This window comes from Pseudonaja textilis, chromosome 7 (assembly GCF_049901715.1).
Source record: "Pseudonaja textilis isolate UNSWEBS1 chromosome 7, rPseTex1.2, whole genome shotgun sequence".
In the NCBI taxonomy this organism is placed as follows: domain Eukaryota; kingdom Metazoa; phylum Chordata; class Lepidosauria; order Squamata; family Elapidae; genus Pseudonaja; species Pseudonaja textilis.
Window position 1 is genome coordinate 1,747,564 of NC_141996.1, and position 25,585 is coordinate 1,773,148.

Consider the following 25,585-nt stretch of genomic DNA (forward strand, 5'->3'; position numbering starts at 1 on the left):
GGCTTGAATTTCTCCGCCCACCGGTCCCCCCCAACTCCTTATACTACTCACCCACCCTTTAGGCGCGCGCTGGACTGGGGGCGGGTAAAAAAAAAACTTTCTCGCGCACCGCGCATGCGCGCTAACCGCCGCCTTTGCCTTTTTTTTTTTTTTTTTGCCACAGACAAGGCGGTTGCCGAGGAGTTTTGTTTTTCTTTTTTCTTGCGCGCACGCGCGAAAGCGGTGGCGGGGGACGGACAGACGGGCGGACTGTGGTGGTCTTTGGTGGCAGCGGGAGGTTCCATTTTAAGGATGAGGAAGGGTCCCTTGGCCCCTCTCTCGCCAATATTTATAGGACGCTTCTCTTGAAAAAAAATCTCCCCTTTCCCAATGTTGCCTCTTTCTCCCTCCCCTTTCCCCCCACAGCAATCCCTTGTGAGGAAAAGGAAAAGAGCAGAAAAAAACAGGTTGAGAGGAGGCAGAGAAAAGAGGAGATTGACAGGCTCCTCCTCCCGCCCCCACTTATTTTAGGGAGGCCACGCCCCCGCCCTTTTAGGCAAGCCCCGCCCCTCTGCTTTCTCCCCTCTCTCTCTCTCTCCCCCGCCCTTCCTGAAAGCTCCCCCCTCAGCCAAGCTGAGAGGGGGGCTATCACCAGGAGGAGCAGGCGGTCACGTGACTCCCTCCCTCCCTCCTCCCCCTCCTCCCCGCCTGCAGGTCGCTGCCCGCAGTTGCACGTGTGAACGGGGAGCGCCCACCGCCGCCTCCGCCTCCGCCGCCGGGTCGACCACCTGATCCCCCCTCCTCCCCTCTCCCTCGTTGGAGACCACCCGCTCGCCTCCCCACCCCGTCCGTCTTCCAGCCTCGGGCCAAGAGCCATGGGCGACCCCGGGACGTGGTGGTGGTGGGAGATGTCAACTCCAACCTGCCGATCGGTTGCAGCACCGGGGACGCCCAGCTGGACCGGGCGGTGGGGCAGTGGCTGAGCTGGGACAAGGTGGGTGTGTAGGGGTGGTGTGTGTGTGTGTGTGTGTGTGTGTGTGTGTGTGGGCACTGGGAAGGGAAGCCCCCGCCACCCCCACCCTCTCTGCGGGTGGGGGGAGGGAGACACCCCAAAAAAGCTGGCCAAAAATAGGAAACAAAAAAAATCGACAAAGGGGGAATTGGCCTTTGGGGGAGGGGAGGGAAGAAAAGGGGGATTGGGGGAGGGGGTCCCGGCAAGGTCAGGTAAACGGGCCTCGGCTTACTGCCAAGGAGGTTGGAGGAATGTTGTCCACCAAGCCACGACCACAAGCAGGTTGTCGTTGTCGTCGTCGTCGTCGTCTTTTTACACAAATGGCTTGTTGGTGCCCAAATGGGCTTTCTTCCTTTTCGGTCGCTGCCCTTGGCAACCAATGTGGGGGTGGGGTGGGGGTGGAGGGTGGGGTACAGGGTTGTGTCTCTGGCTTTCCTTCGCCACGAATTGGGGGTGTGTGTGTGTCTCGGGGGTGGGGGGCATCGTATGCAAAGGCTGCTTGCTTTTGTCAGAGGGGCGGGGGGAGAAAGAAAAGAGCGACTTGCGGGTGGGAGGGAGATGGGAGGGTGTTTGGAAATGCTTTTCCTCTTTTCTCCCGAGCAACCCCAAACCCGGCTTTATGTGGGGTTGCGACGCCAGGTCCTGTAATGGTATTGTTGAGAGAAATACTTGCGAGATACTGTAGCCTTGGTTAATCTTGGTAAGGATAGGCAGTGAGGGAAAACGCCTGAGGGGGCAATGGATGCTTTGCAATTCTCCACATTAAAAAATGTGTGTGTGTGTGTGTGTATGTGTGTGCATGTATCTATCTATCTACGTGTCTGTCTGTCTGTCTATGTGTCTGTCTCTGTATCTGTCTGTCTGTCTGTCTACCTACCTACCTACCTACCTATGTGACTGTCTATCTATCTATCTCTCTATGTCTGTCTATGTGTCTGTCTGTCTATTCTATCTCTCTATGTCTGTCTATGTGTCTGTCTGTCTATCTATATCTGTCTGTCTATCTCTATCTATCTATCTATCTATCTATCTATCTATCTATCTATCTATGTGTCTGTCTATCTCTATCTATCTATCTATCTATCTATCTATCTATCTCTGTCTATGTGTCTGTCTGTCTATCTCTATATCTGTCTGTCTATATCTATCTGTCTGTCTATCTATCTATCTATCTATCTATCTATGTGTCTGTCTATATCTATCTATCTATCTGTCTGTCTGTCTGTCCGTCCGCCCGCCCATCTATCTATCTATCTATCTATCTATCTATCTATCTATCTATCTATCTATCTATCTATCTATCTATCTATGTGTCTGTCTATCTCTATCTATCTATCTATCTATCTATCTATCTATCTATCTATCTATCTCTGTCTATGTGTCTGTCTGTCTATCTCTATATCTGTCTGTCTATATCTATCTGTCTGTCTATCTATCTATCTATCTATCTATCTATCTATCTATGTGTCTGTCTATATCTATCTATCTATCTATCTGTCTGTCTGTCCGTCCGTCCGTCCGTCCGCCCGCCCGCCCATCTATCTATCTATCTATCTATCTATCTATCTATCTATCTATCTATCTATCTATCTGTCTATGTGTCTGTCTGTCTGTCTGTCTATCTGTCCGTCTCTCTGTCTGTCTCTCTCTCTCTCTCTCTCTGTGTCTGCCTATCTGCCTGCCTGCCTGCCTATCTATCTATCTATCTATCTATCTATCTATCTATCTATCTATCTATCTATCTATCTATCTCTGTCTATGTGTCTGTCTGTCTGTCTATCTCTATCTATCTCTGTCTATCTCTATCTGTCTGTCTCTATCTGTCTATCTCTATCTGTCTATCTCTATCTATCTATCTATCTATCTATCTATCTATCTCTGTCTATGTGTCTGTCTGTCTGTCTATCTCTATCTATCTCTGTCTATCTCTATCTGTCTATATCTATCTCTGTCTGTCTATATCTGTCTATCTCTATCTATCTATCTATCTATCTATCTATCTATCTATCTATCTATCTATCTTTCTATCTCACTCAGGAGGTAACTTGGTATCCCCCCCCCCCAAAAAAAAAATGCTATTCTGCCTTTGGGGGTCTATGAAATACCATGAGATTAAGCTGACTTATCTTAAGCTGCTCACAGGTTTTATGACATCTCACAGGAAGGATAGAATATATGTATAAAAAGGGCACGCACACACATACACCACAGCTTGTGTTTTGTCTGAAAGTTCATTTCCTTGCAAAATTGAACTCAATCTACTCTTTTATTGCAGTACAATATAAAGAATACATCATTCCTTGTACCGTCAGAAAAAACCTTGCATATATCACAAGCGAACGTACATTAAAAAAAACAAGGACAGAATAAACTATAAAGTGGTAACGCAAGATTCAACATTTAAACTTATTCTAGGCTATGTCGAAACCGATTGTTTCCTCATTTGGGGAAAATAAAAGGCATTTTAGAAATGGGTAGCAAACACCTGTCTTGAATTCAAGCTTTCTAGTGCTATCCATGCATAACCTTTTTTATGCTTTCTTTTTTTTTTTCCTCTTCTGGAAATGACTTCCAATTGGCATCCATTTGTCGTCTTTTGGCTACTTTCAGGTTCCCCCCTTCCAAACTGATGACCCTATTGGGAATCTACTGGCGTGAAATAGAGAGAAAAATATGCACAGGGATGAGAGCTATCTAAAAGTCGGAGTCTGCATTTTGGAAATTAATGGGCGTTATCTGTGGGTGACTGGCAGAGCGATGGCTCTGTGTAAGTCTGACTGCATTACAAAGTAAAACGAGGGAGCAAATATTAAATAAAATTCCGGTATGTGACAATGGACAGTCCATTAGTCTCCCTTTAGTCAGTGCCATCATATTTCACCACAATTGCCTATCTACACATATTTGTGTGTGTGTGCGTGTGCGCGTTTATCTACGTGCTTAAAAGCTCCCGTTAGAGGCATTTAAATTGAGAGCATTGAACGTTACGGATTAAAAAAATAGCCTTCAGTGCTGCTGACTTTTGCATTTTAGGATGCTTAGAAAATCAGACCTGTAGGAATCCTGTAAAATCCTGTAAAAAAAAAAAAAGTTCTGTAATAACTAGAATAATTACATAAACCGTGTAGCTTCTTCATGTGAAAAAAAAATGTCTCCTAGGTCATAGAATTGGCTTGCATTGTTACGATCCTTATTAAGTTGTGCGTGCTGATGGTTTGCATAAGAAAACATCGGTTAGAGAGGATGCTTAATAATGTATATCTCATCTTGGCGACTTCAAGATCTGCGGGCTTCGATTCCCAGAATTTCCCAGCCAGGTTGCTTAATATTCTAACGAATCCTATATCAGTGTTGGATCTTTCAGAGATTATGAACCCCGAAGGGAGAGCAGCCGTCCAAATGACTTATTCTCAAATTGTGGCGCTCTCTTCAATTTGTTTGCTTCAAGAACTCCCCTTGGGCTGGGAAGCCTATTTTAGGCTGCAGCTGTCTCTAAAATGGGATGGAGGAAATGATTAATAACATGGCACCAGATGCACAGATAAGAGGGGAAAGTGAAAACGACTGCTCGGATTTGGGGGATGCCGTCAGAAGTCGAGAACTGGCTTTTTAATGGGCAGCGAATCACAGATTCGGCTCCTGGCTTGGCCAGTTTAAAAGAGAGGTCTCTTAGGTGCCATGAAGGAAATCCATCCTGATTCAATCGAAATAAGAACAGGTAGTCCTCGATTTATGACCAGAACGGAGCCCCAGTGTTGTTAAGTGGGTTTCGCCCCATTTTATGACTTTTCTTGCCACATTTGCTAAGCGAATCGCTGCAGTTGTTAAGTTAGTTTCTGAATTCTGACCATTTCTTCTCAGAAGGTCACAAAAGATGATTGCACGACCCCGTCCTAAATATGAACCGGTTGCCAACGTAAGTCACAGGACCACGGGGGACGCTGCAACAGTCATAAGTGTGGAAAATGGTTCTAAGTCCCTTTTTTCAGTGCCGTTGTAAACTTCAAACGGTCATTAAACGAACTGTTGTAAATCAAGGACTGCCTGAAGTTATCTAACCTCAATCGGATTCCCACTTAACTAAGGAGTAGGAAGTTGAGTGAACCACAACCGGACATGTGTAATATGCTAAGTAAAACACTCCTGGCTTAGTGCATTGTGGGAATCCGTCACTGTGGCCTGCTACAGTAAAATGACCACGGAGTCATGCAAAGTGTGTGCTGATTCTTCCTTTTATATCAGGGATGCTCAACTGAAGCAACTAAACTGTGTGGACTTCAACTCTCAGAACTCCCCAGCCAGCCCCAGAGTTGAAATCTACACCCTTTAAAGTTGCTAAGGTTAGGAAATCCATGACGCGATGCATTTTGGGCCGAGTGATCCTGATTGCAACAAGTGAAAAAAAAATATGGATTTTTTCCCCCCTCTGCAGAGTTTTTGGAGCCATATTGGCCAGCCAGTCAGTTGGACCTGCCTCTCCCCTCACTGCCCCATGCTAATCTGTATCTTGTAGTAGATCTGAAAGTTAAAATCGTAATCTGAGGTTGTTTGGGGTTAAATGAGAGTTCCTTCTCCTTCTTTCCCAAGAGCAAAGGGTTAGCTAGTGCAGGAAATTGGTGGTATGTCCCTAGAAATAACCTTGGCTCTTACTGGACCTTGGATACTCTCAGCCAGGAATTTGACCTTGTTTTGAAGAAAGCCCGTTTATCGTTCTAAGCAAGTGATTCTTGTTTTGCTGTCTTTTTGCTCATTGTCAGATTTCTAAATGTTGTTTTTTTCCGCCTCCCTTTCTAATGTTATTGTGGGTAAATGATGTGGAGAGGGTATTTTTTTAGGTGAAGCTTGACTTGAAGAGGTTCTGCATATCGTCAGCCTGGAACATACCAACGGGCACAGTTTGGTCCAGCATTACATTCCCTGTTTGAGCAGGTTTCCATTCACGACCCCCTTAGCACCCCCATAGTCAGGTGATCAGAATTTGGGCTCTTGGTAACTGGCGTGTATTTACAGTGGCTGCAGCATCCCAGGGTCACGTGGTCCCCATCTGCAAGATGCTCAGGTGGCTTCTAGCAAGGGGGGGGGACAGATTTACTCAATGGGTGGATGATTCGCTTAACAACTGCAGTGATCCATTTAACATCCATGGCCAAAAAAGGTTGTAAAACCATGCACTGAACAATCATCTTGCTTAGCAAATGGAAATTCTGGTCTCAGTTGTGGTTGTAAGTTGTGGACTACCTGTGTTGCAATCTTACCTGCATTTGTTAGAGAAGTTCGCAATGAGGCCCATTTTGTATATATTAAGGGAGAACAAGCTGTACAGCAAGTGAAGGCAAAGCATTAATTGCAGGTAAATCACAGGCGAAGCGGTTTTGTAATATTCTTCCAATAAGGAAATTCAAGCTGGCTAATCCTTTGTCATATTTAAGGAGGCTCAGTTACCAGGAGGTTGAATTCTTTTTGAGTACGCGGTTAATATTTGGGCAGAAAAGTCCGTATCAACGCCAGTGGGGCATTCTTTTCACAGGAGCTGGACTTTCCCTTGCTGGGTAAACAGGTCATTATTATGTTGCACCACAGATAAAGAGATTTGGAGACTCCCGAATCTTATCAGGATAGCCTAAAGATGATCTCCTCCTATTGCTCTTTCCAGTGGACTCTTAAATGGCTGTTAAATGTTATATTCTGCGCCCTCTACGGAAAACTTCCCAGCTGGTGGAAAACTACAGGTTGAGCCCAAAATTTCCACGCTAAGCGAGACAGTTATACGAGTTTTGCTCCATTTTATGGTCTGGTTTGCCATCGCTGTTAAGTGAATCATAAAACACAGGATAAGATTCAAAACCTTTTGCAGGTCTTCTAGTCCAACCCCTGCCTGAGCAGGAGACCATTTTCGGCAGACTCCGTTATATTCATTTGACCCACATATCACTTCAGTTGTCCTTTAGTAACACTGTTGTTAAGTGAATCTTGGCTTCCCCGGTGACTTCGCTTGTCAGGAAGTTACAAAAGGGACACTGACCCTGGGAATCCTGCCATGGTTGTAAGCATGAAAAATGGCCACAAGTCACTTTTTTCCGACGACGTAACTTTGAATGGCCACTAAAGGAATGGCTGTAAGTCAAGGGCTATTTGTACCGTTCTATCTCCTTTTGACCCTGTCTTACTTTTTAAAGCACTGTCGGATTGGTACGTGCAGTCTACCTTCTCTTAAATTCTCAGAGGAGAGAGAAAGGTGTTATGTCATGCCTCCATAGCCAGTGTTTTCCATGATTTGCACACTTAAACTGTGTAATTGCTGACTGGTATTGTAAAAAAAAAAAGAAAATGTTGGATTATGGATCCTTGCACAGATTAATCTGCGTGCAAAGGATCCATAATCCTAAATCTAGTGTTTATTTTTTTGCCAAAGAAAGTTAAAGTTGAAGAATAGAACAGTATTTCTTTCTGTTGGAAATACTCATCCATGTATTGGAAAATATTGCTCCGTGATCCAGTTGAACTCTTTCCTCTTTCCTGCCATCCCGGACAGAAACACGTGAATCTTGAGTTACTTAGATTTGATCATGCCTGAACAAACCTCAGATTTATATCCTCTTAACGCAACGAGACTTTTCCTATTAAAATGGAAAACGTATTCTCCCCTCCTTTCGCTGCTCAAGGCAGCGTAAGGTTCCTGTCCCGTGAAACGCTTCATTTTTACTTCAGTTTGATGGAGCTGAACAGCGATTCGGAACCTCATTTGCACATGAATGAGACACAGCCTGTTTACCTCATCTAATTCATGTGCAAACGATGTTCCGAATCATGTTCAGCTCCATCAGATTTCATGATTTTTAATGGGGGAGGATGTTCTTTTATTTAAGACTGATGTCATTTATTGAGTCGTTTCGAAGGTCAGCCAGGTCTGGATCCCTAAGCCGTGGGCAGCAAATAGATTTAATTAATTAATAAAATAAAATAAAAACATTCCGTCTTCGAAATGCATATTTTTCCGTTTCCACCAACTGACCAATGGCTGGCAGTCCTGGATCCCGCGGCTGGCTGACCTCTTTGTGGTAAAGGTCAGGTTTCTCACTCGGCCCCGGGGACTTTAGATTCCATGGCCTTTTAAAAGTGCCTGTACGGAGGCCATGAGCTGCAGAGAGCAGCCTGTGATCCATAGGGGATTTTATTTTGCATGCATGTGCTTAAAGCAGTCGCACCTAACTCGAAAGCCGCAGGGTTTGTTATGCGGTACAAATTGCGCTCCCCCCGTGATCTATCTATACCTATCAGCCAGCCATCTTTTTATGTTCGGCACAAACAGGAAAGCCTGAACTTGGAGCTTTGCTAATCCTTCACAGAAAGAATTTGGCAAAAACAAACGATAGCGTGTACGAGGCTTTGTGGGATCAGCCACAAAATTTTCCTCCAATTATAGCAGGCTGTGGCTTGTCCTAGGCCTTTATCGACTAAACAGAGTGACTTCTGAAATTTGAATTAGGTTTAATGTTTGTATTGAATGGTTGATCTTATTTATTAAAGGTGCTTGCTGCCCATCTCATCATAAAGCAACTCTGAGTGGCTGACAACATTAAAATGAGCTCCTCTTCCTCCTCCATCCCCTCCACTGTCCTCCTCCTCGTCTTCTCCGCCTCCTGCCTCCAAGCCCCTTCTAGCACTGATGGTGTTATCTAGTTGGGTAATGAAACGTCTGCAAGAAAACCACCAACCACAGAGAGCACCAGGGACCCCGCAGTTCGAATATCCTTTTCTACGGCTTTCTCTACTAGATTGGCATGACTTCCTTTTCAAAGTCCTTAGCCCACCAGGAGCACGTGATTTGACTCCCCATTTTCCTAACGTGCGAAGTCTGATCCTGCTAATTGTTTTCTTCGCAGAATCCTAAAACTAAAGAGCAGATTGAAATTCTGTTAAGAAATGGGAAGAACAAGGAGCTACGCGACCGTCTGTGCCGCAGGCTGACCTTTGGGACCGCCGGTCTCCGTTCCGCCATGGGGGCTGGCTTCTGCTACATCAACGACCTTACTGTGATCCAGTCGACCCAGGTGAGTTCCAGAGCCATTGGGAAGGCTAAAAGCTCTGTCCCCCTCTCTCCTCTGCCCCACGTACAACATCAGGTGCATTGTTGGTGCCCCGTAATGCATGAAAGACGTAACCTGAACTGGGAAAGCAAAAAATAAAAATCATTGTTTAATATTCCACGTGCCTCTGATACATCCTTGGTACGTGTAAAGCAGACGTCTCCAAATGTGGCAACTTTTAAAATTTGTGGATTTTCAGAATCTGTCAAGCAGTCAGGATGGATTGCAAATTCTGGAAGTTGAACCCACAAGTTTTAAAAGTTGTGAGACCGCCGATCTAAAGCAGTGTCTCTCAGCCTTGGCAACTTTGAAAAGGGTAGACTTCAACTCTCGGAATTCAGCTTGGATTTTATGTGGATTTCCAATCCCAGAATTCAATTTTAAGATCTGTGTACTTCAGATCCCAGAATTCAACTTGTAAGATGTGTGGACTTTAACTCCCAGAATACAGCTTCAAGAATTGTGTACTTCAGGTCCCAGAATTCAAATTTAAGATGTATTGAAGATGTATTGAAGATGTAGGGAGTTCAACCATTTTAAGTCGAAGTCCACACATTTTCAAGTTGCCAAGATCGAGGAACGTTGATCTAAAACGTTTCTGCCCTGCTCTTCAACTAAAAAGGCTCAAAAACAGAGAATAAGGCAGAGCAAGTTTGTGTTTTCTCCTCTCGTTGCCAAATTTCCATTTGGAAAAAATGCCGCAGAAAAGGGCAAAATGGAAAAGGGAGAGAGAGAGAGAGAGAGACGGAGAAGCGGCATTCTGCTGATTTTCTGACATTTCTGGATTTCCGCCGTTGCCGTCCGCTTAATATTGGGGTTGCGGGCCGGTTTTCAGTAGCGTAGAAGAACCGAGGACCTACCCTAAGAGGAGGTTACCTGAGGCAGGACTTGGAGGAAGCAAGAACTGGCCTTGCTTTGGAGATGTTGACATTGTGGAGACAGTCGACAGCCCTTCTTCCTGTTGACTAGGCGCCAAGGGTTCAGCGAAACAGATTTGCCCGGTCTTGTTAAATAATTCTCCAAAAAAAAAAACCCCACCACCAAACCCAAAAACGCTTGGGGTTACTGGTGAACTTGGCTTAACCTCCCTTACAGGATAAAAACAATAAAGCGGCACAGAGCTTCCTGAATATTAAAAGAGGATTTGTTTTTCCTGCGCCTGCCAGAATATTACGTGGTGTGTTTTTTTTTAAAAAAAAGATTTAGGTGGAATAAACCCTGAGGAAATGCATTTATAGAAATGAACTCGAATGATTGTCGTGCGGCCCTATTGAGAAACAAAATGCTCGTTGCTTGAAGCGCTGTCATTTCCAATGAAGGGAAACGTTCCTTTTTTTAATCTGATTTCTTTTTTCCTATCATTCCAAGGGAGGCTGTGGCAGTGATGTAGTGTGGTATATAGTGTGTGTGTATAAGGTAGTCTTTACCCCAGTTCATTTAATGACCATTCAAAGTTACAGTGGCATTGGAAAAAAGTGACCTGTTTTTCACACTTAACGACGTCGCAACATCCTCATGGTCACGTGATCAAAATTTCAGATACCTGGCGACTGGTTCATACTTGCGACGGTCGCGGTGTTCTCAGGCCACGTGATTCCCTTTTGTGACTTTCTGACCAAGTCGATGGGGAAGCTGGATTCACTCGCCAACCTTCTTACTAACTTGAAAACTGCGGTGATATTCGCTTAACAGCTGGCAAGACAAGTCGTCAAGTGGGGCAAAACCCGCTTAACAAATACCTCACTTGGGAACGGAAATGTCGGGCTCAATTGGGGTTGTAAGCCGAGGACTACCTGTATAAATGGAGACCTTCCTTCCTTCTCCCTTCTCTGAAGCGCCCGTGTGTGAGGGGTGGACTTATTAACCATCTTGGTTAGGAGGATTTGAAATACGAAGAGGTGGCGCTTGCGTGCGCAGGATTGAAAACCTGGAGCAAGCATTGCTGCACAATCACGTAAACATGAATTAATCGAAGTGAGAAGGCAGGTCAAAAGAGCTTGGCTGGCTCTGGAAATTCATGCCAAGCTCCCAACTTCCTCCTTCTTGACTCTGAACTGGTCATGCTCCGAGAGGCTGCCCAGCACGTGCGGCCTGTGTGTTTTGGTTTGCTGGGAAGAATGTGCAGTTGTGAGATTGGCTGATCAAATCAAAAGAGGCATTTTCTGGGAGGAAGTTCACGTTCGGACACCGCGGAGTCTCTGGGCTGCTTTTTGTTTTGTCGATTACATTCCGGGGCTGCTGGATGTTTGCTTCCCTAGTTCTTGAAGAATTGCTATTCTTTTCATCTAGTGGAATTGGGGCGGTTATTTGGTTATGGACAAATCCTCCACGTAGGCATACATTTGGGGCCTGCCAAATTTTTCAGCTTTCCATTTCCAAACATTAGGAGTGCTCAAAAGTTGTGACATGCCTTGGGAAGGTCGTAAAGATATTTTGGTTACTTTAATGTTATTTAGATGTGGTTGGTAAGTGACTTGCTAAATATCATAACTTTTTAACGTTTTGTTATATGTGTGTGTGTGTACACACACACACACAAACACAACTTGTTTATACAGGGAGGGAGGGAGAGGAAGGACTTAGTGTCAGATCCGTGTATCTGCCGTTCTTCAATGGAAGAAGAAGGCGGGGGGGTGTGTGTCGGTACAAGTAATCCTTTTTGATGTAACCTGAATATATTAAACCCTATATTGATTCTGGATTACTTGCATATGATATACAACTGGAGGAGTGGAGCCAGATGTCCAGAAACTTGTCGCCTCTTGAAGACATAACAAGATGAGAAGGAACCATAAAAATTCCAGCTCCGGAAGACACTCCTGGGAACTCTTCTAAGACACCCTTCCCAGAGAAGGGGAGGGAGAAATTAACATGTTGGTTCTTTGTTTTGACTAAAAATCCACATCTGAACAAGGGGAGGGATTTTAACTTCCTTTATCCGGTGACTTATATCCCTGGGGATATCTTAGACTCTGCTTTGCCTGGGGTTGAGATAAAATCCCTTTCAATCGAGGATTCCTACCTGATCTTCAGAAGTTCGTTCCTTTTGATTGAAGGGAAAAGGTCCAGTGCTTACACTTAGATTTAGAAGAATGCTGATGTCTCCGTAAATTTTCAGTAGTCACCCCAGGATATTTTAGTGAGCATTTTTTGGGTGTGTGTGTGTGTTAATGAAGGTGTTTTTTCTTGATCTTATCCTAACTGCCAGCCACGTATGCATATTTAATTGAGGAAGATCAGTCAGCTGCCTTATCCATCCAGTGATAAATATCTTGGATAAGTTGCGCATTGCACACAGCCGTAGTTGCTCTTAATGTGCTAACCGCATTTGCATCGGTAGTAGCCTTTGGCAGGCTGGCACTGGCTTGTAGATGGGGAAGGGGCTGCTTTTGGTCCTCGACCTGCCCCCCACAACCCCATATTCCCTATGTCAACCTTGTATGACCCCCATTGATTCTACACAGGGGGCAGAGATAGAGTAGTGTGGTTTACGTCCAAGTCAGCCCAAGCAAAGCTGCGGAAACTTGGATTAACCTCTGACTTCCACACCCCAGGTCCTTCTCATCCGGCGTTCCTCAGCCTTGCTGCCTTCCCAGGGTGTGTACTTCAACTCCCAGAATTCCTCAGCTAGCCAGGCCGCCAGGGTTGTGGGAATTTCTCGGGGGGACCCATATTTTATTCAACGTTGCCTTCCACAGCTCATTTTGAAGTCTCTTGTTTATTCCTTTAGGGTAGCATTTCTCAATCTTGGCCTCCTCAAGATGGGTGGACCTCAATTCCCAGAAGCCTTAGCGACGACCATGCTGGCTGAGGAATTCTGGGAGTTGAAGTACACACACGCCTTAAATTGGGCAAGGTGTGGAGAAACACTGTTCTCACAAGCGAATGGAATCCAGCAGTTTTTGAAATGAACCAATGTCCAGAATTGGTCCCCACCTATACATTTTACTTATACATTTTTACTAAGGTTTTTTTTGTTGTTTAATCCATGTTGTAGCTTGCCCTAAGAAAAGGACCATGCAGTGCAGACTTATTGAGCACTCAGCTAAATGTGGTAAAGATCCTGCGATGGGATTTGTGCTGACTGAAATACCAGGCACTAAATCAGCATTTCCCCCCCACAAACAGCCATTTTGAGCCTCCGCTGGATTTGTGCTGATTCCGAGAACCCACCCGGGGTCCATCACTTGAGCCCCCACGGCAGGATTCATTTGGGAGAAATTAAAGAAAAAAAAAGCATCGGTGCATTTAATAGAGCTGCACCTGTGCAGAACACAAAAAAAGGCGAACCAAGAACAATATCGGGGTGTCAGGTATGTGGAAGGAAGATAGATAAAAATTTCTCCCTCGGAAAATTACAAGTTAGAACGCGAAGTCTTTACCTGCCTCACTTTAGGGTCCCAAAATAGAGAAATATGTACACCTGAGTGCTTCAATCTTTTAATCTGGAGTAGCCCGGTTTCTTCTCTCTGTCACGCAGGGCATTTTATGCTACCCTGCAGTCATATCTCAGTTTAATGAAACTCTAGGAGGTTAGAGTATTTGGCCCGTGCGATGGATCTTCGTCTCACTTCCTTTCTTCATATCCCTCCCTCCCTATCTCCCTCTCTCTTTCCTACCATTCCCCCTCCCTAAAGTTCTGCTTATCCAGAAAACAAAGTCGCGATTTTAACCGACTAGTTTTGAACCTGACAGTGGCCCAGATAACAAATGGAAAGTTTTTTTGGGCATTGTTGTAGTTCGCGGTTGCGTGGAGAAAGAGGCCGCGGGTCTATCGATCTACTTAACTTAAACAGAATTATCTGAATTAGTACGCTGTCTTTAGCCTGGAATGGCATGTTTGTTTTGGAAATCTTTATTGTGGGGGAATATAATGAACTGTTATACGTAGGATAAATTATTTACCGATCAGCAAATATTGTTCAGTGTGAAGTTTACTTTAGCAGTTATCTCCACCTTATCGGCGCTTGGCGAAAGCGACCGACCGAGAATAGTTCTTTTTGTTTTTCTTGCAAAGCGATCCAGGGATCAGTAGCTTCAAATAGTAGCTGATCCAGGGGCCTCGTTGTAAGAGACCTTGGGCCCTGCCAGACATCATGTAAATATGAATTCCTCCTTATCGTTCAAAAGAAAAATGCTTTATGCTTTCACTGTGTACACCCACTGCCCAGAATCCCTTGGGTGAGATAGGCGGCTCTATAGTTTTGAGAAATAAATAACAATAAAAACCACACCCCATATCAATCGACGTTATTTCCCTTCTTGATACACCGGCATAGAAAGATGGCAAATTCTCTTTTCAGGTTGATGAACAAAACAACACGATGGATCAAGGGGAGATTCCTCCATCATTCCGGCTGAGGAAGCTCGGCGTGGAAGAATTAAATGCCTCTTTTTATTAACCCACTGATTCATCTGTAGCAACGTTTCTCAACTTGGTTGGTTTTTAAGATGTGTGGACTTCAACTCCCAGAATTCTCCAGCCAGCCAGGAATTCCGAGAGTTGAAGTCCACACGTCTTAAAGTTGACAAAGCCGAGAAACACGGATCTACGGAGAAGGGTATAAAAATAAACATTACAAAAATAAATTGCACTGAATTTCCTTTTTTTTTAAAGAAAAAAAAATTGAATTCTAAAATAACTTGTTTAAGCATTAGGCCGGTCACCGTGTAATACCTATAATTTATACATATTGCCAAATGGAGCCACCACTTCCTTGGGCTGAATCTGAGAGTGATGCCTTCGGGTCTAAGCCACAGAAAATCATCTTAATAAACTTCACCTTCCCTTAAGTTTCCTGCTGAGGCAAACAATACTGTGTTCTCCCTCTCTTCTTCCTTTCCTGCAGGGGATGTACAAATACCTTGGCCAGTGTTTTTCCGACTTCAAGCAACGTGGTTTCGTGGTAGGGTATGACACAAGAGGCCAGGTGACCAGCATGTGCAGCAGCTTCAGGTATGGACTTGATCCAGGTTTAAAAATCTAGAAGTAAAGAATGCGCCCATTTCTCTCCCACAGGCCACTAAAAATAGTTTGAAGGGGAAAGCAGATCTGGAAATAAACATTTTTTTCTCTGCAAATAAGCAGCAGTAATAACTGTGAATTAATACTTTACATAGACCTGACTGGATTCCGATCTTCATTCTCTCTCAAGAAATTTGGATAGTTTTGGGTACAACGGAATAGAAGCTGTAGATCTAGATCTAAATCCTTCATTGCAGACAAAACATTTAAGCAGAATTGAATTAGCCTTTCACCTTGGGTACAACTGTCATACATTCTCCTGCAGAATTTGCCGTTGATCCTATTGAATAAGTCTGGAATCCAAGAGATGTACGGGGCCCTAAAAATCCCTTTTAAATCATTTTGTAATATATGGAAAGCCTTTTGATTCGGGCAGTGAGGCTGATTCAGAAGAGAAATTTGGACCCCCAGGCCTGTGTTTCTGTGCTTGCTCTCTATCCCTCAGCACTTTAGGGCTCCAGAACAGACAGGCGCCTTAGTCAGCACTGCGTAGTAATTTGTGCTGTTGAGAAAGATAGCCGGTTTTTTTTATGCCCTCGGCTCGGTGTTTTTAAAAAGCTCCTAGAGGCTGCCTGGATTAGCCCCTGCTGTATTCTAGGCAAGATTGCAGGGTTGGTTTGCCATTGCCATTTTTCTACAGCTGAGAAACAGGGGAGCGTGGGACTAGAACTCCCCCCGTCTCCTAATAACTGAAGTCACCTAGCTGGCTTTTGGGCCTAAGACAGAACTAGAATTCACTGAGTTACCCAGCTGCTTTCATGCCTAAAACGGGACGAGAAGTCCCCTTCTCCCGGTAATTTGACCAAAGTCACCCAGCCGGCTTTTCATGCCTGTAAGGCAGGATTAGAACTCGCAATCTCTCGGTATCTAGTCTGATGTCTTAACTGCGACACCAGACTGTTTCTCGTGGCGAAAGTTACGAAAACGTAATGCAGCATGAAAGAAATGGCTGAGCTGTTTTTGGCAGCTCCCATCGTAGCTCGTTGCCGGTCCTGCTCACGGCCGAACGTTTGGGCTTCCTGAGAAGGAAGGCATTTATTTCCTGCATTTTAATTTCTTCTTTTCCACAGACTTGCCCGACTCACAGCGGCCGTCCTGCTTGCGAAGGGAGTTCCTGTTTACTTGTTCTCAAGATACGTCCCCACGCCTTTTGTGGTAAGCGGCTGTTTTTTTTTTAAAAAAAAATCCTGACTGAGCTTCATGGGGTAGTTTTGTACTTTGGTGGAATTTGGTGGCACAGTGGTTTTGAACCAAGCTGGCCATCTCAACCGCCGTAGCTCGATATGAAGTAGGGTTAGCGCTGGGCACCCCCTGTTCTGACCAAGGCTTCCTGGAACACCAACACACACATCTAAAATCCAAAACCCTTTCATTTTAGTTCAACAAACACATCTAAAATCCAAAATTCATTTTAGTTCAACAAACACATCTAAAATCCAAAACTCTTTCATTTTAGTTCAACAAACACATCTAAAATCCAAAACTCTTTCATTTTAGTTCAACAAACACATCTAAAATCCAAAACTCTTTCATTTTAGTTCAACAAACACATCTAAAATCCAAAACTCTTTCGTTTTAGTTCAGTGGCTGTGAATTATCATCATTCACAGACTGGAATGAGTTTTAAACCGGTTATAATTAGTCCCAGGGACGCCTGCCAAAAGTTCTTCGAAAGACGTCTGATAAGAACGCACCTTATCTGACTTGAAGTGCTGCCAGCGACTAAAGTCCCAAAACCGAACAGAACAAATGCACCACAGAGCTTTCAGAGTCCAGAGTGAGTGACCTTGCTTCCTGCAAAGGTTTCATCATCTTTGCCCTTCCTTTATACCTTATGGGAGGGGCAATCACCTCCACGCCTTATTCCCAAGTTGCCCCTTTTGTCTTAGCTGCTCCTGCTTTCTGGCAGCTCTGCGCACGCGCGCACTGGGAACAGGCTCCCCTCGTTCCTCTGATTCTGGAGGCTCCGGAGTCAGCACGTAACTCCCAGGTGGTCCCGGCCCCATCTCTGCGTCGGATGCAGGACCCTCATCCGAGCCCTCCCCAGACTCCCGGACTGGTCCCCGTTCCTCCCCACTGTCCGATTCTGCCGCCATCCGCACAGGCTGCTGGCAAACCCCAAAAGATTTCCCTTAATCTACGGCAGGGCTGTCAAACTCCTGGCCTGTAGGCCGGAAGCATCATGCGCCGGCCACGCCCCCGCCCGGTTTAGTGAAGGGGGAAAAAGTCCCAATCCGTCACCTGACGACACCGCGATGACGCGAGTTTGACACCCCTGATCTACAGGCAGTTGTCCACGTTCCAGCAAACCTCCATTCCCATCAGTAACTCTGGGACAAGCATCATCTCAAAAGTACCTTTATTAGAACAACACCTGGCACATCTGTGGAATCTCGAAACTAAATCTTTCCCAGACTTCGCACAACGTCCCAGGCTACAATCCATCCCCTTTTCTCCCTTCATCACATCACAGAGACCAATCACGATCTGTCTCGGTGTAAGATCCTTTTTCCATGCTGCGCCACGCTTAATAACCTTGAACTAAGAAAAGAGCCTTATTTGGTCTACTTAGAACTACCCAATTGAAATCACTCGCCTCCCACTTTCCTAGGCTACGGGGCAGCGTAGAATATGGCTTCCAAAGCTGACGGCAGTAACATCTCTTCACCCCTCCTGAAAAAAGTCACAGGGATATAGTTTCCTCGACTTACAGCCATAACTGAGCCCAGAATCCTGGCTGTATGTCATGCCAGTTGTTAAGCGGCCGGTTTTACAAGCTTTTTTGCAGCAGCCATTAACTGCCGCTAAACGAACACTACAGATTGTTCAAACGAATGCCATGGTCGTTAAGCGAACTCGGCTGTTTCCTGCAAAAGAGATTGTAAATCACCATTGCGTGACCGTGGGGTGTTGCATGCAGCTGTATAAATGTTAGCTGCTTGCCAAGCACCCGAAATGCGACTGCATGGAGAGTGGTAGCTGTTAGAGTTTTGAAACCGGGTTGTAAAAAGCTCCTGAGAGGTCAGTCATAACTTGAAACAGTTGCTAAGCAACCAGTCATAAGGCAAGGACTGCCTTGACCAATTGCTTGGTGGGGGAAAATGGATACATCTGGCCTTTTCCACTTTCTTCTCCGCTCTGTGTTGCACAATTAATTACTGCTTTTTGAATCAAGTGATTTCCCAAAATATGAAAATTCAATGGCTAAACTCTGATTCCAAGAGTTGTATACTACTAGTTGTATACTACTAGTTTCTACTGCCTGTCTTGGCTGCAACCTGTAGACAAAATCAGAGACAATTTGAAAGATTGTCCTTGGCTTACAACAGTTTGTTTAGTGACCACTTGAAGTCACGGCTGCGCTGAAAGAAAGTGACTTATGGCCATTTCTCAGTTAACGGCCGTAACTTCAGTCACTTGGCAAACGACTCACAATTATGACGGTTGCAGTATCCCGGGGTCGACAAGCCAAGTCACTAGGGGAAGCCAGATTCGCTTAACAACCATGTTGCTAACTTAACAACTGCAGTGATTCACTCAGCAGCTGCTGTCAAATGGGTCGAAACTCGCTTCCCAACTGTTTTGCTTAGTAGCAGAAACGTTGGGCTCATTTGTGGGTCGTAAGTCAAGGACTCCCTGCACTGGCAACTTATTTCTCCTGGGTTATATCTGTGAGCTGCCCTTTTCAGTTCTGCATGTTGACAATCCTGCACAATTGAAGCCTTGCCTTCCTCAGAGTGGAAGAATTTGGAGACTAGCTTTTCTAAAACCGAACAGCTCTTAGGCATCTGTGAAACATTTTTAATCACTTTTGTGTGGGCAAAGAACACTTTTGTACATCTGGTATGCTGTTTTAACGTAACAGCAATGCCAAGTTATCCCTTCGTGCACCTGCCATTTAAAAAGGTTTATTTTATTTTCCTTATTTTAAGTAAAATGATCTCTTTTTTTTTTTTTTCAAAAAGTAGCTTTGACTCCAAGGCTCCAAATGTTTTTTCTTGTAGCAGCTATACAGGTTCTTGGAGTACTTCATGTTCCTTCTAGGGGCTCAGCCTGGGTGATTTCGGTCAACCGCACGTGATTTTAGACAGGCTCGTAGGTATTGTTCTTGTCTCAGGCAATATTTATTTTCTCCAAATACCTGAGATAAGGAGTTAAACACTACAGAGGCTTCCATGCAAAATTTCTTGGATTATATCAGGCATCCTCAAGATATAACTCACAGTTTTGTTGAGATTCATCTAATGTCCAGTCTTTGCATCGTCTTCTTCATAGTATGAGAAGATAGTTATTTTCATCCCATAATGATACAGCTAGGGGGGACTCCAGCACGTTGCTGGGTCCAAGTAAAAATGAAGAGAAACTCTCCCCAACCCAACCAGCGACCAATCAGGAGTACAGATGTGACCACATGACCTGAACTATATATCTCCCATGAGGCATTAACTACATTTCCCATGAGGCATTCCCTTAAGGGGACAGCCCCCGTTTCCAACTCTATCCTGTCTAACCAGCACAGGTATAATCCAGGCTCTCTGAAGGAGATGGGGGGGCTTAGAAATATTAAATATAAATAAATACATTTTGTTTTGCAGCCGTATGCTGTCCAGCAGCTCAGAGCGGTTGCAGGCGTGATGATTACAGCTTCCCACAACCGTAAAGAAGACAATGGCTACAAGGTAGGTCAGCAAACTTTGTAGATGCCTGATTTGATCGATTGGTTTGCAACGTTTTCCCTCTCTAGGTCAGCGATGGTGAACCTTTTGGGGTTCATTGTGTCAAAAGTTTGGAGAATGAGGCGTCCTTGGTGCTTTCGGCAAGCGCATAGCCCTCTCATGTGACCTCCGGAGTATCTGGAGGCTGTATGAGAGCACGCCCCATTGTAGCACAGCTTCCACAGCCCTCCACAATTACCACATGAACAGGGTATGCTTTCGAGAATAGTTGTTGTTAGTTGTTGTAAATTGTAAGTTGAGGGCTGCGCATCTCTTCCCACAGCTGGACTGTTAAGCAGATTCCTCACTTTGGTGAACTCTCACTGCAGGTCTACTGGGAAAACGGCGCTCAGATCACATCCCCGCACGATAAAGAGATCCTGAAATGCATCGAAGAATGCGTGGAGCCGTGGAACGACTCCTGGAACGAAAATCTGGTGGACTGCAGCCCTCTCACTCGGGACCCTCTGCAAAACATCTGTGCAAGCTACATGGAGGACCTGAAAAAGATCTGCTACCACCGGTAAGATACCCCACCCTATATCCGTGGCTGCCCCTGTAGGCACACAATTCCCACATTTTGAAAAGGAGAAATGTAAGAAGGAAGGTGCATTTATCTGCAGTAGTGGACACCAAGATTAGATAATGTTTTAAGGAATGAATACAACTGTGAATTGAGTAACAGAAACTGCCTGGTTTTGCATTTCCAACAACATGCGCATTTCCTCTCTGTATGGTTTCATGACACTTCCTCTTTTTTATTAATTACAGTTTTAACTTAAGTGTCGAATACACCCAATACTCCTTCCTCCTTCTATTTTTCTCACAACATCAACCCTGTGAGGTGTTGTGCTGTGAGAGAGGGAGAGAGAGAGCGCGCGAGAGAGAGAGCGCAAGGTGAGATTGGCCCACTTGTTGCCTAAGGAGGAACTAGAACCCACTATCTTCTCATCATTGGCCCATTTTTGGGTCAATCACTCTCTCCTGGTGATTGGCCTAATGTCTCCCACTTCTATGCCTCAGGTAGGATGAGAAGTCATTACCTTTACTACATTGGGCTACATCTTGCCTAAGGTGGGACTAGAACTCATGGTCTTCTGTTTTCTAGTCTGGTGCCTTCATCACTACACCAAACTGGGCCCCTTTCCTTCTTGTTATCATGTTATAAATGATAGATTGGTCCTTACTCACCAGGGTTACGCGTTCCCAATTAGAAAGCTATCTGATTCAGTCACGATGCTTCAACTGTCACGAATATGAAGCAGTGGCCCCCAAAATCTGAATTTTTGTCATGGGATCACGGGGATTCTGCAACAGTCGTACCCGTGAAAAATGGTCATAAGTCAGTTTTTTCAGTGCTGTTGTAACTTTAAACAATCATTAAGTGAACCTACAGGTGGTAAAAGAAGAAGAGCATGGTTGCCTTCAAATTGCAGCCTACAATTCTGCAGCCAAGACAGAAGGAAATCCGTTTCTCAGCCTGTCATTGGCCCTGTTTCACATGAATTCTCCCCTCTGGATAGATAACACTAATTTAGCTAGAAAGCAGGAAATCGTTGGATTTCTTGCTTTCTAGCTAATCTAAAAGCAGAGCCGAACCTTCCTTAGGACCGAAGCTTCTATTTCTCCGTGCAGACTCAGGTAGCAGATGGCAGAAAGGTAGATCTCTGAGTGAATCTGTGATTCTGCGAGCAACTCAATCTGCCTGCCTGCTTTGCCTGATTTTGGGTGAAAGTTGCTCTTTTTTTATTTGAATGAAAAACTCAATATTTTTACCCAAATATTTATAATATTTACATACAAGCCATGCCCACTCAGTCACATGACCACCAAGCCACACCCACCAATTAGGCCATGCCCACAGAACCGGTTAAGAAATTCGAATCCCGCTCCTGCCTTTAACGCTTTCTTCCTGCTGTTTTCCACCACAGAGAGCTGAACGCAAAGACCCCCTTGAAATTTGTGCACACGTCTTTCCACGGGGTGGGACACGACTACGTGCAGCTGGCTTTCCAGGCCTTTGGCTTCCAGCCCCCCATTCCAGTCCCTGAACAAAAGGATCCGGATCCCGATTTTTCCACCGTCAAATGTCCCAATCCCGAAGAAGGAGAATCGGTGCTGGTAGGTTTTTGCCCCTTTGGCGCTTCTTCCAGGAATTGTGCGGGGAGGGATTGGGGGGAATTGTCTTCTCCAAGTAGACCAGCTGGGATCGACCCTCCGATCAGCGCGTTTGAATGAGGACCACGCATGTTTTTTCCAGGAACTGTCTTTGCGGCTGGCGGAGAAAGAGGGAGCGCGAGTGGTCGTGGCGACGGATCCTGATGCGGACAGGCTAGCGGTGGCCGAACGACAGGAAATGTGAGTGGCTGGAGGTTCCTGCGGCTTGGCCTTGCCATAACTCCCTCTTCTGAGCCAAGGGCATCACAACTCCCCCAGGAAAAACCGGCTGGGCTGCTCTCCGCGAGTCTCTGGGGGAAAGAACCATTTATTTATGTAATTTCTACGCTGCCTATATCTCGCTACCTAGAGTGACTCTGGGCAGCTTATAGTGGCAAATAAATGTCCCACTCATTCCATCAAATATAGCTAGCCTTTAACTTCAACCATTCGTTTAATGATTGTTTGAAGTTACAGCATCAATGAAAAAAACGTGACTTATGGCCATTTTCACACGTAAAACTGGCTCGTGTTTACAACGCGCGCACCTACCCCCAATGCAACACACACACACACACACCTGTGTACCATTTCAGTCAGATGGCTGTCCCGTCTTTTCTAAAAAAACTCGTAGTGTTGCAGCAACCACAACTTCTGGAGGCAAGTTGTTCCACCGATCGATGGTTCTCGCTGTCAGGAAATTCCCCCTTAATTCTAGGTTGCTTTTCTCTTTGGTAAGTTTCCATCTGCTACCTCTTGTCCTGCCTTCAGGTGCTTCAGAGGATTGAAACTTAAACCTTCAATCATGGTTTCATCATCTGATTATTTGATTATAATTATGCAGATCCATTTGAACCCTGTTTTGTTGTTTCCTAACACGTTATGCAGAGCTGGCTTGAGAAATTGTCATCTGCTGCTCCAAAAAATGGGTTAATTTAGAACAGGTGGCCCTCCACCTACGACCCATCTTTTCAAAATTACAGTGGCACTGGGGGGAAAAAAAAGAGAGTTACAACCCATCCTTGTCCTTACAACTGTCACCCGAGGTCCTGTGATCAAAATCCAGCACTCGGTCGCATGCTTGCCATTTGCAATAGGCAAACTCAATGAAAACTGGATTCACTTAATGACCACGCGATTCATTGAATACCTGCGGTGAATTCCCTTAACCATCGTGGCAGAAAAAGTCGTAAAAACCCAGCGCCGCTCACTTAACCGCTTCGCTTAGCCATGGAAATTCAGCTCCCAATTCTGGTCTTAAGTCGGGGACTAACCTGGTTAAGCTTTTAATCTTGTCTCATTCAGTGGCCGCTGGAAAGTCTTCACCGGCAATGACCTGGCCGCCTTATTTGGCTGGTGGATGTTTACTTGTTGGAAGGAAAATCGTCCCAAGGGAGCCGACGTCAAGAACGTTTACATGCTAGCCACCACCGTCTCCTCCAAAATTCTGCGGGCCATCGCTCTCAAGGAAGGATTTAATTTTGAAGTGAGTGTTGTCCGGGGCTACTCTTTGGTGACGTGTTCCAAGTGGGGTCTCGGGCCTCCAAGGGGAAGTCTTGAGATGTTTGGAGGAGGGTCCCTCAATCCTGATCGTTGATCGTCCTTATTCCTACGACGTTGTCGGGAGCACCGGAACTCTTCTGGGTTGACAGGATTGAACAGTGACATCACCATGGGCCGGGAATGTTCCTTTCATGTCCCCATTAAGATGCCCACCGAAGTGGTCAGCATCTCTCTACCGTGTTCCCCCCAAAATAAGGCCCTGTCTGATATATATATTTTTGCCACCAGGTCTTATTTTCGGGGGATGTCCTCCACTGACTAACCTCACTTGTGTGCGTTGCCACCGGCCTCTTTTTCGCTCTCAGAGGCCTTCTGGAACTTTTTCGGCAGCTGGCAAGGCTTCCCTGAAGGGCTATAACAAAAAAGCTGTGGATCAATGCAGAGATGTGTTATTAGCTACAGAGGCCCTCAGGAAATCTTTGCCGGTAGAAGGAATGGGCTGACAAGGCAGGTGTCCGGGTGTGTCTTGTCTTAGGCAATATTTTTCTTCCAAAGGATGCCTAAAATAAGCAGTTAAAACTCTACAAAGGCTTCCATACAAAGTTTATTGGATCACAAGGCATCCTCAAGAGTTATGTCGAGATCCATCTAATGTCCAAATCTTTGCATAGCTGACTTCATAGTGTGAAATTTTAGTGATCTTCATCCCATAATGATGGTGCAAACGGCGAGACTCCAGCAAGCTGCTGGGGTCCAAGCAAGAAGAAAGGAAACCCCCCAACCCAACCCAGGGTCAATTCAGTGACCAATCAGGATGACAGATGCGATCACATGACATGAGCTACATTTCCCATAAGGCATGAACTACATTTCCCATGAGAAATCCCTGGGTGAAACTGGCTCGCAGCTGAGAGAGCGTGAGCCCCCAGTGCGGTCCTTCTGAAAGGAGCAACTCCCTGTCTCATTTCAGGAGACCCTCCCTGGCTTCAAATGGATCGGCAGCAGGGTGAAGGATCTCGTGGACAGCGGCAAAGAAGTCCTTTTCGCCTTCGAGGAGTCCATCGGTAAGCAGCCAGTGGTGGCGTCCTCCTCATCCAGAGGAAATAACTGGGAAGGAATTTCTCCTGGTATTTTTAAATCCCAAACCAGAACCTTTCATTTATTTAGTAAAGAAAATGGTCAGGATTCCAAGTAATACACCCAGAGCAAATAGAACTCCAAGGCAAGTGGGTTCCTCAAAGGACAGGTTTGTCGGTCGTATCACATTGGCACAGACTGGTGAAAACTGACTCTAAAGGTCAGTTTTCACCTGACTAAAAGTAGGTTTCTCCCCGCTTCCCCAAAGAATTGTCCATTCAAGGGTGCTGTCCAGTTGCTTGGAAACTTCAGTCTGTCAACTTGTAAAGCATTCCTAGTTTGCTCTTGAGTTGCCATAAGGAGGAGGAGGGAGTGGCGGGAGATCTGATGGGAGCAGGTTGGTTGCTATGACCAGAAGCACATTCCACGCGTACCTTTCTCCAGATTGTGTCTCAGCTTACCGGAGCCCTCTGGAGAGGCATGTTTTCTACAGCCCGGAGAAAGTGCTTCGTTGGAGAATATGATTTATGACACACCCTGGGAGGAGGAGGGGAGAAACAGGGTCATAGGTGGGCAGTAGCTTCATTGGAGAGTGTGATTTATGACACACCCTGGGAGGAGGGAAGAAACAGGGTCATAGGTGGGCAGTAGCTTCGTTGGAGAATCTGATTTATGACACACCCTGGGAGGAGGGGGAAAACAGGGTCATAGGTGGGCAGTAGCTTCGTTGGAGAATGTGATTTATGACACACCCTGGGAGGAGGAGGGAGAAACAGGGTCATAGGTGGGCAGTAGCTTCGTTGGAGAATGTGATTTATGACACACCCTGGGAGGAGGGGAGAAACAGGGTCATAGGTGGGCAGTAGCTTCGTTGGAGAATGTGATTTATGACACACCCTGGGGGAGGAGGGGAGAAACAGGGTCATAGGTGGGCAGTAGCTTCGTTGGAGAATGTGATTTATGACACACCCTGGGGGAGGAGGGGAGAAACAGGGTCATAGGTGGGCAGTAGCTTCGTTGGAGAATGTGA

At 45.4% G+C, this 25,585-nt stretch overlaps 1 protein-coding gene across 2 annotated transcripts in view; it reads left to right on the forward strand.

The window, feature by feature from the left end:
• Positions 1–227: 227 nt before the first annotated feature.
• The window catches only part of PGM2L1 (phosphoglucomutase 2 like 1), a 37,196-nt gene continuing 11,838 nt past the window's right edge, over positions 228–25,585 (forward strand). For both annotated transcript variants that reach the window (XR_015744390.1, XM_026723401.2), the window contains exons 1-10: positions 228–973; positions 8,875–9,042; positions 14,928–15,034; positions 16,174–16,258; positions 19,699–19,782; positions 20,148–20,341; positions 21,750–21,939; positions 22,079–22,176; positions 23,281–23,461; positions 24,449–24,542. Coding sequence is in view for 1 of the 2 variants with exons in the window: in XM_026723401.2 (XP_026579186.2) it covers positions 8,989–9,042; positions 14,928–15,034; positions 16,174–16,258; positions 19,699–19,782; positions 20,148–20,341; positions 21,750–21,939; positions 22,079–22,176; positions 23,281–23,461; positions 24,449–24,542 (1,087 nt within the window). In the remaining variant the exon portion in view is untranslated. The remainder of the gene's footprint in view (positions 974–8,874; positions 9,043–14,927; positions 15,035–16,173; positions 16,259–19,698; positions 19,783–20,147; positions 20,342–21,749; positions 21,940–22,078; positions 22,177–23,280; positions 23,462–24,448; positions 24,543–25,585) is intronic.